The 11388-nt window shown below is 40.8% G+C and overlaps 1 protein-coding gene across 3 annotated transcripts in view; it reads right to left on the bottom strand.

The window, feature by feature from the left end:
• Positions 1-11388, bottom strand: part of ARHGAP28 (Rho GTPase activating protein 28) — a 181677-nt gene that overhangs the window by 43933 nt on the left and 126356 nt on the right. For all 3 annotated transcript variants that reach the window (XM_017543914.2, XM_017543915.2, XM_037744037.1), the window contains one exon: positions 5676-5765. In XM_017543914.2, coding sequence (XP_017399403.1) covers positions 5676-5765 — 90 coding nt within the window. The remainder of the gene's footprint in view (positions 1-5675; positions 5766-11388) is intronic.

The raw sequence follows: 11388 nt of genomic DNA, 5'->3' as shown, positions 1-11388 counted from the left end.
GGCAATTCTCCTGCCTCAGCCTCCTGAGTAGCTGGGATTACAGGCACGCACCACCATGCCCAGCTAATTTTTTGTATTTTTAGTAGAGATGGGGTTTCACCATGTTGACCAGGATGGTCTCGATCTCTTGACCTCGTGATCCACCTGCCTCGGCCTCCCAAAGTGCTGGGATTACAGGCAAGAGCCACCATGCCTGGCCCTGTACTAGTGATTTTAATGTATTTTAAATACAAAGGCAACCCCCATTTAAGGCAACCTTCCCTGGCTTGTTCATAACTGAGCACACCATTTCACTAATGTGCCCAAGCACACGTGTTTCTCATCAGGGCTTTCACTGCTAAGGGAAGTGACAGAATCACAATGGGTCACAATCACAACAGGTGCTTTCCCTCTGCTGAAGGTTTCTCTGCTGCCCTAGTTACACCAATCTAGGATTGGAAAGTAGAGTATGAGGGGTTATGTTGTTAAATTTTAGATTGTAGGAGCCTGGTGCTATCTGTTGTAGTTTTATCTTAAAACTAGGCTTTGACTAACATTATCTGGTATGTCCTCCGTATTCAATAAACACCATACAAAACATTCTCAATGCTCTGTTCACTACTTAAAATTCATTGACTCCGAAGGTGTTTCTGATCTCTCTGACAGGCTGTTTGATTCCTGCACGTGGTTGGAGTTTCTGTGCTATATGACGCCATGTTGTAAAGCCACCTGAGCTTGATTAAATAAAGACAGTAAGGTTTCTCGTCTTCTTGTTCTGCAACCAAGACCAGAACGGACAAATCTACAACTTGAAAACACTGTGTCAAATTCCCCAGAGACCAACTTAAGGAAGCCACATTCACTGACAAATACGCAATACCATTTTAAAGTAGAAGATATAACACTTGCAAAATCTATTCAACATGAATTGAAAGGTATTCTGATGATATCTTGAATTAAAATATAATTCACATCTGAAATTATAACATAAATATCAAGACAATGAGAATATTAAATACCAAATATCCATGAGAATAGCCAAAGTATTATTCAGAGATTCTTAACTTTAATGCAAATGACTAAAATTAAGTGAAATATCTTCATACTCTAAGAGACGAGAAAAAATTATCCAAGTAGAGCTAAGAATGTAAAAAAAATAAGGTTTGAATAAATTACTGCAATAGGAAAAAATAGGCACAATTAAATAAAGTTAGTTATTTCTTTAAAAATATTGCTGCTGGAAAGATTAGGCATGCATGAGAATGGGGGTATGTGGGAAATCGCTGTACTTTTCCACTCAATTTTGCTGTGAACCTAAAACTGCTCTAAAAAACAAAGCTCAGCCTGGGCAACATAGAAAGACCTCATCTCTAGTAAAAAAAAAAAAATAGTTGGGCATGGTGGTGCACACCTGTAATCCCAGTTACTTGGGAGGCTGAAATAGGCAGACAGCTTGAGCCCACTTGTGCAAGGCTGCAGTGAGCCATGATCACGCCACTGCACTCTAGCCTGGGTGACAGAGCAAGATGTTCTCTCAAAAATAAATAAATAAATGAGTAAATAAATCAATAATAAAGTTTATGAATTTAAAATATATTGCTGATATGGGTAACTATTTACAGTCTGATTAAGATATAAGACACAAATTTTAGAAACAAAAAGTGAATAGTATTTACCATCACAGATAATTTAAAAATTATAATGTTAATAAATGTTTGTGTTTGTACATATATATATATACACACACACAAAAAATAAATTTATAACAACATATCTTGAAATTCAAAATAAATTGTATATCTTGCTAAGACAAAATTCATACAAATTGGGATAGAAAATAATCTAACCCTTAAATTATATCCATTAAAAAATTAAACAAAGCTTTACATCTATAATGATACCAGGCTTTGGAGGTTTCATGAACAAATTATTAAATATATCAAAAATATATATAAATGATAAATATGTGTAGATTTATATATTATATGTTTACATCATAGTTCAATAAATGGCTCCAAGATACTGAAAAATATCCAGAGTTTTCAACATATTTGTACAAAGATTAGCATAACCCTGGTAAACAAATTCTAATAAATTATATATGTGGACTAATCCCATTTACTAGAATAGTGGTTAAAATGCTAAAATAGTAGCAAGTCAAATTCTATAGTTTAATAAAAGAATAACAATATGGTAAGTTGGGTTCAGACAAGAAATGAAATATAATTATAGTTCAATGTAAGAGAAACCTATCAGTGTAATTTCCTACAGTAATTGATTAAAGAAGGAAAACAATACATTAATCTTAAGAGATGTTGGACAATCATTTGATATAATTCAAACTCCATTCCTGATTAAAGCAATTATGAGGCTCAGAACCCTAGAATAAATATTCTCCTTAATGACGAAACGTTAGAAGAATTCATAAGAAAAATCAAGAACTTATCAAAGGATTCTCATAATTATTAATCAGTGTTATAAGTGATGGTGGTCAGTCCTCTCACACAGGGAAAAAAATGAGATGAATAATTATTTTACATATTGAGTCAAAATATTCAGCATATGCAGATGATTTCTGAGGGAAAATTATAACATTAAATGAAAAATTTTTAGAAGTAAAAAAGCTTCAGGAAGGAAGTTAAGGGAGACACTGTTTTAAGAAACAAAAACCTTTCCTGCTATATCTGCAAAACAATTTAGAATATATCATCAAAAACTATACAATTTAAAATACCAGTGCAAACTAGCATGTGCGAAAATGCAAGTAAGACTTAAAGGAATAAATTATAAAACCTCACTGACGGATAGAAAAATAGAAAGACACAATTATTATGCCTCAATGGAAAGACTCAGTGTTTTAAGATGTGAATTCTCTCTCCATTAATCTTTAAATTTAACGAAATTCCTAATAACGCCATAAGAAGACTTTTGGTGGGGTAGTCATAGCCTTTTTGTACATTCATCTGGAAGAAAAAATTTCTAAGAAGGGCAAAAGGAAATTTCAATGCAGACTTTGATGAGAGGGAACTTACCCTATCAGATTTCGAAAACATAGCATAGAGACAAACATCTGCAAACCTGGCAGTTTTACTTATCACAAAGTTGGCATTTCAAACATGCAGAAAAGATGAAAGACTGGGGGAAAGACACAGCTTGGTCATGGCTATCTTTTGGAAAAGATAAATTTAGGTTACCTTCTTTATACCATTTTACAACATACATTCCAGTAGGCCAAGCTGTTGGGGCCCCCGAAATCTTGGGGATGACAGTAAATTGCCCCCTGGGAAGTCAGCCTGGCTGGATGGGTTTATTTTTACAGGCATCACAGACAGGACCCCTGAGGCCCTGGCCCCCTCTTCACTTGATTACTGGATATCCCTCCATCTATAAGAGGCTGGGAAACAGAGTGACTGTGCTTCCTTATAACCAAAAAGCACAGGACTCAGAATGTAGTTACCAAAGCACTCGCTCGGGATCTGTGAGCCACTCGAGCAAATAACCATGTTGTTTAAATTTTCTAAATAAAGATACTCTGAGTAACAAACAATCCAACATAAGTTGAAGGCCAGTACCAGTGAGATATTTTTTAGACCCAATACTGCTGAAACTTGTATTTATGTCATTACTGGCATTCAGTTTGCCTTCAGAAAAAAACAAAATGAAAATGAAAACAAAATCTGGGTGACTAACTTACCCTGGACAGCTCTATAACTGCCACACAAGAACATTTTCTTTCTCTTATGCCCTCAAACTTGCAAGAAGCTTATTTGTAGACGACATGTGCTCAGTAAGAATTTGCTGAGTAAATGACTGAATGAACCAACGATGTGAAGAAGTTAGCAGCGAAGAATAAAGAAATAGAAAAACCTGACCAGCAGTCTTATCAGAACTAAAACTGTGGCCATGGAACTGCCATGGAAACACCTAGAAAGGAAGGCATGCCTGCCATCCTCTTCCTTGGCAACTTAATCATACAATCATCCTCCTTCTAGTTCTGCTGGTGTGTGTGTGGAACCACACGCAGTCCTGTGTTGCCGCTTGTACAAAATGCGGGGGGTGTTAAAGCCAGCTAGAGAGGCCGACTTGGGGTCCGACCATGTCAGGAGCGTCCATGTTAACTAGAAAGTGTTGGAGAACCACCGCAGGGTTTAAGCAACTTGTATTTTAAATCAGTGACTTGTGGGAGGGATGGATTTGAAGGGAATAAACCTGAAGTCTGGAGATCACTTAGGAGGCTACTTCGGCAGTACAGAAGATGACAATGAGTTTCTTTACTAAGACAGAAGAGCAGAAAGATTTTATAAGCATTTACATGATGAAATTCACAGGTCTCAGAGATGGGCATGAAGAGGGGAGAAGTTAGGCAGAGTTGAGGGTGGCATGCAGGCATGACTCTAAGGGACATGGGTGCCACAAACTGCGGTGGAAGATAAAGGATCCTGGGCAAGTCCTCAGAGCACGAGTCCCCAGTCACAAGGGAAAAGCACAATTGTGTAAGATCTACTGCAGGTCACTCCTTATTCCAACAGTCGCCAGACTTTGTTTTCATTATTAAGTGGGGTGAATTTGAGATGATGTCTAAAATAGAGACACTCTCACTCATTTGCACTCCAGTGCCTGGTCTTGAATGGGAAAGTAACAGCTGATTTACAGTCAGTGGGTCAGATATTGTGGACATCCCTCAGCCTATTTATGCCATAACCTACAGAGCTATCAGTAAGTTAACCAATGATAAAAGTCATTCACATTATTTTATTCCTCTTACATGATCACTGAGCAACAAAACAAAACGATACTATAAACAAAAATCTAAAGACACAACAGCAGCACTAATTTATACAGGGCTAACAGCATTATGTTCCTAAGCAGTAGGGATTTCTAGGAATGTGTCATGCATGCAGATGTCACCAGCTAACTTGCTTCTGGAAATGGACAGGAACTGAGAAACAACTGCCCCAGCACAATCTTTGAATGTGCCAGCTCCATCTGAGAGGCTATTGTGCTCACTGCTGGCTCCTATCAACCTGCCACTGGAAAACCACTGCCTCATCTAATGGGGTCTCTCACTGTCTTCTTGGAGGGTCCATCATATCACTCCCTGCAGATCACTTGCTCAGAGACACTGAGTGGGGAGTCGCAGTGGGGGTGACAGGAGGGGGAATGACCAAAATTTTTGACAAAACAAAAGTACAAGTTCTGTTACTTAAGACCAAGTGATAAATTCATCTGAAGACCGAGTTTGCATGAGTGAGTCCTGAGAACTCAGTCTGGAAATGTAGGTACAGTAGAGAGCCTTCAATATCAAGATGCAGGTTTTGAATTTATCCTGTGGGTAAAAGGAACTTCTGGGTTAAGATGACAGTTAAGCCACGATTTGTCTGAGTGAACTCAGTTGAGAAGACCAAAGTAAAGAAATGCCTCCAAATTGATATACATAAAAAACATCCTTTGATTTCTGGCTGCAGTGATATTAATTTATGGAATCCTCTTTTATTTTGAGCCTCTTACTTCCTAATTTTTATAAAGTTAGTAGTTCCACCAGCGGCTACTTCTACCAGCAGTGGTTTCCTTGCAATCTTAGTTCAAGTATTTTTTTTAACGTTTTAAAGAATTGCTTCTTCTTACCTTCCTACGTTAGTTGCTTTGACTTGCAACTGTACCTTGACATGTAACTGTGCTGACATGTGATGACTTACCACAGAGTCACTCCTGGGAACTGCAAAACTCCCTTCTTTATCCTGGGATGCGTCAGACAGGGTAGTACTGTTGGGAGAAGCATCATCTGGCTAAATGGAGAAATAAAAGTACCATTCTTATTCAGGGAAACACTTTCCAATGTGCTTGTGTATTCTGCTCTGTGTTCATACTGAGATATGTATGGCAATATATGCAATTATGACTGCCTGTGCAGGGACAATCGCATCTAACTGGTGGTGCAGCATTACTATGAGCCACTTAAGTGCCCAGCCCTCTCAGGACACGGGCCTCTGTGGCAGAGACTGATGTGACTGCTACAAACTCCATTTGCCTTAACAGTGTCTTGGTTTTCTTCCAGGGAATTAGAGTAAATCAAAAAACCTGATTTCCAGGCTCATTTGTAAGGTAAGAGGGATCATGTGACAAGTGTGGCCAACAAGGTGTACATGAAACTTTACCAAGTATATTTACTAAGAAAAAGAATAGGTTCAGCCGATACATGCTCATGACAGGGCTGTAGACGACAGCGTGGAGCTGCCAGGTGTCTAGTACAAATGAGGACAATGGGCACAAGGAAGAAGTCAGGGACAGAAGAGCGAGCCTGGCTGTGTCCATGCAGCTGCCCTATCAGACTTGGGCCCTCCATCTGAAGGGTCTCCATGTAAAGCAAAACAACTCTAACTTTTTGATTACATGCATCCAAACACAAACTTAACTGGACTAATCTCATAATTTTTTTTAGCAGATCCAATGACTGTTTTCTGTAGTGAATAGAATTTACCAGCAACAGTATGAAGTTTTTATTTTTTATTCATAAAGCTGAAACTACTCTTTTCGCTGTAGTGTAATATGAAGCCACTGAAATTAAGATGTGAATATTATTTTCTTCAGCAAAGGAAACTTATTGCAAAATTTAACGCATTTGATGAAATGCCATTCTTTATTTTGCTTGACTGTATTTTCTCAATTTTCTAGAGACAGTATACATTGCTTTACAAAATGAGCAAAGATTTTTTTTTTTTAAAGAAGCAAATAAAAAACAAGAACTAGTACAAGAACTTTAAGTCGGCCAGGCACAGTGGCTAACGCCTGTAATCCCAGCACTTTGGGAGGCTGAGGCGGGAGGATCACCTGAGATCAGAAATATGAGACCAACTTGGCCAACATGGCAAAACTCCATCTCTACTAAAAATACAAAATTTAGTTGGGCATGGTGGTGTGCACCTATAATCCCAGCAACTCGGGAAGCTGAGGCAGGAGAATTGCTTGAACACAGGAGGTGGAGGTTGCAGTGAGCTGAGATCGTGCCATTGCACTCCAGACTAGGTGACAAGAGCAAAAGTCTGTCTCAAAAAAACAAACAAACAACAACAAAAAACAAACAAAAAGGAAATTTAAGTCAAGATGGTGAACTGACAATCTACTTCCCTTGCCACCCAAATAACTACAAATGGCAGAAAAACATACATATTTTTTAAAGGACCAGATTTTGAATAGCACCAGATTTTGAACCAGCAAACAATTCCACAGCAGGCCAAATGAGCAATTTGTAGGTATAAAGCCAGTGGGACTAAGGTTTGGTAAGATAAAAATCTCTTCCTAAAAGCAGCATAAAATAAAATTTCTAGGAAGGGAAGAGAAAAACAAATAATGTGGAATGAACAAAGAGTAAGAAAGTGTTGCAGACAAATAATTAAGACATGTTTAGAAAAACGGGAGCCAAGTGGACCTCTTTTGCCAGAAATAAGTAGACAGTTCCTAAATATAACCCCACAAAAAACACCAAAAAATGCAATCTAAATTAAATGAACTTATTGCCTTGGGGATGAGTTTCTAGTTTGAATATAGAAGCCTAAGGGAGAAGGAACTCCAGATGCCACAATAGAACACATGGAGGGGAGAACAAGAAATGAAATCAGCTTTGCCTGGAAATAATAAAGTTCTTTATCTCCTTCATTGGTTTGGTTTTGCATTTGGGGAGCATGCATACTAACTAACCTATCCCCTTTACACACGTTAAAGTTAAGCATGCCCTACTCACATGAACACACAAGCAACAATTTTGGCCTTTCTGGAAAATAGATCTAGTCAACTGCAAAGGAAATATACAACAATTTCCTGTACAGATCAATTGGAAAATCAATAATGTCCAGCTCTATTCCTCTGCGGAACACTTTAGAAGCTCAGAGAGCTGTAGTTCCTTCTATCTGCAATGTGCCAATAGCTTCTGCCTTGCAGAACACCTTTCACACTATGTGTCCTTAGGTGAAGGCGTAGAGTGTATCCTATCGCCCTTCTGCTGTAATAGATTCTGATAGACAGGGCTGGGGGAGTGGCTGGGGAGGAGGACAGGAAAAAACACCTTGGATTGAGAGCCATGGTGGAAAGCTCTCCCTCCACTGGAGGCACAACCTAAAATCTGAAAACATTGGCTGCTGTCCAGTGGGAAGCGTGCAGTTCCCTGACCAGATGGTACACTCAGGGGAGACACTTCACTGCGCCATCACGGATGGCCACATATTCCAAAAGCTAACGCGTTCTCTACACGTGATGTTTACATTTCCAAAATAACTGGAAAAAGCTAAATGTTTATATCTATGTTGATACTGAAAAAAATATTTATACAGCAGTCTGTTATTTTTTCTTTGTGAGTTCACCCATGAAGTCCTAGCTTTTGTTGACGACATCCTCCACGCAGGATATGTAATAGAAAATGATATTTTGTTGCTGTTTCTGCCCGTAGATCTTTTTTAATGATAGAATTTAGTTATTTTAGATTTACCTATTAAATTATTCCTTACTAAGTTTAAGAGCTATGGGTGATGGGGAGGTGTGGCTGTGTTTGCTGACAATCTGAATTATGTAGCATCTTTACCTAAGGGAAATGAGAATCCATATCCTTTATTCTACATTTGTACTCATAAATGTTCTGGGCAGCATTATTCATAACTCCAAACTGTACACAATCCAAATGTCCATCATTGGGTGAATATCAATAGTGCTATATTTACACTATGGAATATTATTTAGTAACGGACTAGATTCCAAAAACATGCAACAAATGGATGAATCTCAAAATTTATTATAAATTAAAGAAGTCAGACATAAAAGAACATACTATAATTAGACTTCTGTGAAACAGGAAACCAAGCTAAGGTGTGAGAAATCACGGCTAGTCTTGCTTCTCTAGAAGGAGGGACTGCTGATTGAAAGGGCCCAGGACAAACTTCTGGGTGATGGAGATGTTCTATATTTTGATTAGCTATGATTACATAGGTGATAACATTTGTTAAAAATAATTGAAGCATGTTGGTGCACACCTGTAGTCCCAGCTACTTGAGAGGCTGAGGAGGGAGGATCACTGGAGCCCAGGAGTTCAAGGCTGCAGTCAGCTAGGATTGCGCTAGTGCTCTCCAGTCTGGGCAACAGACTGAGACCCTGTCTCTATAAATCCAAAGCCAAACACACAACCCAAATATTGAGTTATACATCTAAAATGAAAGCAATTATAGTTTGTAAGTTATACCTCAATTTAAGAAAACATAAAAATTATTTGATTCCCTAAAAATAATGTGATTCTTACCTTCTGAGAAACTTAAAAGGGCCATTGCTGCTTTGAATTGAGATGATATTGCTATAATAATGGGCATATTCGAGATTTAAAAATTGCTTTGGGAAATAAGAATATGTTTCCCAAAATTTATAAAAAGAGTGACACAAGCCAAATAAAAATATAAAAATGACCAAGAAAATATTTTCAAATCTGGAGCATAAAGTTGGAGAAACCTAGAAAACAGAGCAAACAAAGTAATACGAGATAATTCCACAGAATCCTTAGGGTGTTACTTTTCTAGCTGGAAACGTGTCTGACTGGTGGTGCCTTTGTCTGAGTTTTTCTCGGGCCCACTGGGTTCATTCCACCCACTTGGCCCAGCAGGCTGCATTCCGCTCATGCTACTGGCCCAGGTCCCACCCCTGCCAAGGGTAAGGCAAGTGTGCAACGGCAAGGGGTGTGTGAGCAAGCACAGGGTCCAGCCACTGCACACAGCCAGGCATGCCAGCTGCAGTGGGGCAGGCAGCTCCAGGTGCCAGTTACAGGCACTAGCTCCATGTGAGGCTATGGCTGGACCAGGTGTACCAAAGGTGTCTTCCATGGGCTTCCACTGTGGACACCAGCGAATGTGGTGGTGCCTGGAAGCTTGGAGATGCCAGGAACTGCAGAGCCCAAAAGTGGATGTCACAGCCATGGCTCAGAGATCCCCCAGGTCTGAGCTCCCCAAAGGGCCACAGCTCTTCTCTCCTTCTCATCCCCCACAATGTGGCAAGTGGGAAGTGTGTTTCAGCCCTGTTTGTATTACAGCCCTTTCAGTCCCACCATTCGGTGCGTCCCAAGTTCTAGTCCCACATCCAGGAAGAATGAGGTACATGGACAACTGGAGGGTGAGCAAGGCAGAGTGGCCCTTCACTGATTGACAGACAGCTCTCAGGAGACCTGCAGTGGGTATCTCCTTTTGTAGGCAGGTCATCCTGAAGAGACCTGAAATGAAATGGGTAGCTCTTTCCTCCATTTGGTAGCCCCTGACTTCTGTGTGTCTGGCTGAGTCCAGGGGCTTTTATGGGCTCAGAAGGGAGGAAGTACATGCTGATTTGTCCATGGGTGGCCGTGGGTGGGCCTGGAAAAAGCACCATCCAATTGGCCAAATGGTCTTTAATGAAGTCCCCATTCCAGCCAGCAGAATTCACCCAGAAATGGCAGCCCAGTCTCCAGGCTTCAGGCTGTTCCTGGCTTGAAGGAGGGGTTTTACTGGGTACCTGCACCTTTCTGCTCAATCACCTGTCTGCCTCTAACCAGCAGCATGCCATCCACAGTGCCCAGGCTGTTGCTGCTGAGGGACACCTGCAGGCCTGTGCCGAGCTGCCCTCAGCACCCACCTTGGCCTCCCTCCCATGCTTGTGGGTGCCTAAAGTTCAGAGGGGGCCAAGGCGGCAGGGGCGCTGGAGTGTAAGCACTGCCCTGAGCATGTGAACACCTGGTGGAGTTTCAACAGTGCCCGGGCTGGGCCACAACTTTGCTCCACACTGAGCAGGCACCAGCAGTGAAGAGGGGCCAGGAAGTGTGGGCAGGCACTTCCAAGCCTGTGGGAGGAGGGGTTTTTCAGGCCCCTGAGCGTGCAGGGATGCCTGGGTGCTGAGCTGTGGGTGGGCGGCTGCAGCTGTGCCTGGGAGCATAGGGTTCCAGCCCTCCCAAGTCAGTAGAGGGCAGGGTTCCTGCCTGCTCCTGGCTCCTGCTGGCCCCGCAGAGGGCACAACCCTGGCTGCACCTCCCTTGCTGCAGCTGGTGTCTTTACAGCGGCAGCTCCAGAGGAGCCCCCACTGCCTTAAACAAAATTTAGGAGCTATGCAAATTCAACTGAAGCCAGGCATCTAAGTGCTCTTGGAGGGTGGGAATGGGGGGAAAAAGAATTTAAGGCATAATAGAAGAAAATGTGCAGCAACTGGAGAAAGAAAACTGTTCTTAGAAAAGACTCACTAAGTGCTGACCAGGATGAATAAAATAGAAAGAAGATCTTTATGAAAGTTCAGAATTCCAGCAATAAGTTCAAAATAAACTGGCTAGCCATGTGCAGAAAGCAGAAACTGGACCCCTTCCTGACACCTTACACTAAAATTAACTCCAGATGGATTAAAGACTTAAACATAAGACCTAACACC

The sequence above is a fragment of the Cebus imitator genome, unplaced genomic scaffold (genome assembly GCF_001604975.1).
Source record: "Cebus imitator isolate Cc_AM_T3 unplaced genomic scaffold, Cebus_imitator-1.0 Scaffold162, whole genome shotgun sequence".
Taxonomy (NCBI): domain Eukaryota; kingdom Metazoa; phylum Chordata; class Mammalia; order Primates; family Cebidae; genus Cebus; species Cebus imitator.
The sequence above is the reverse complement of the archived record's forward strand: the minus strand, read 5'-3'. Positions and strand labels throughout refer to the sequence as shown.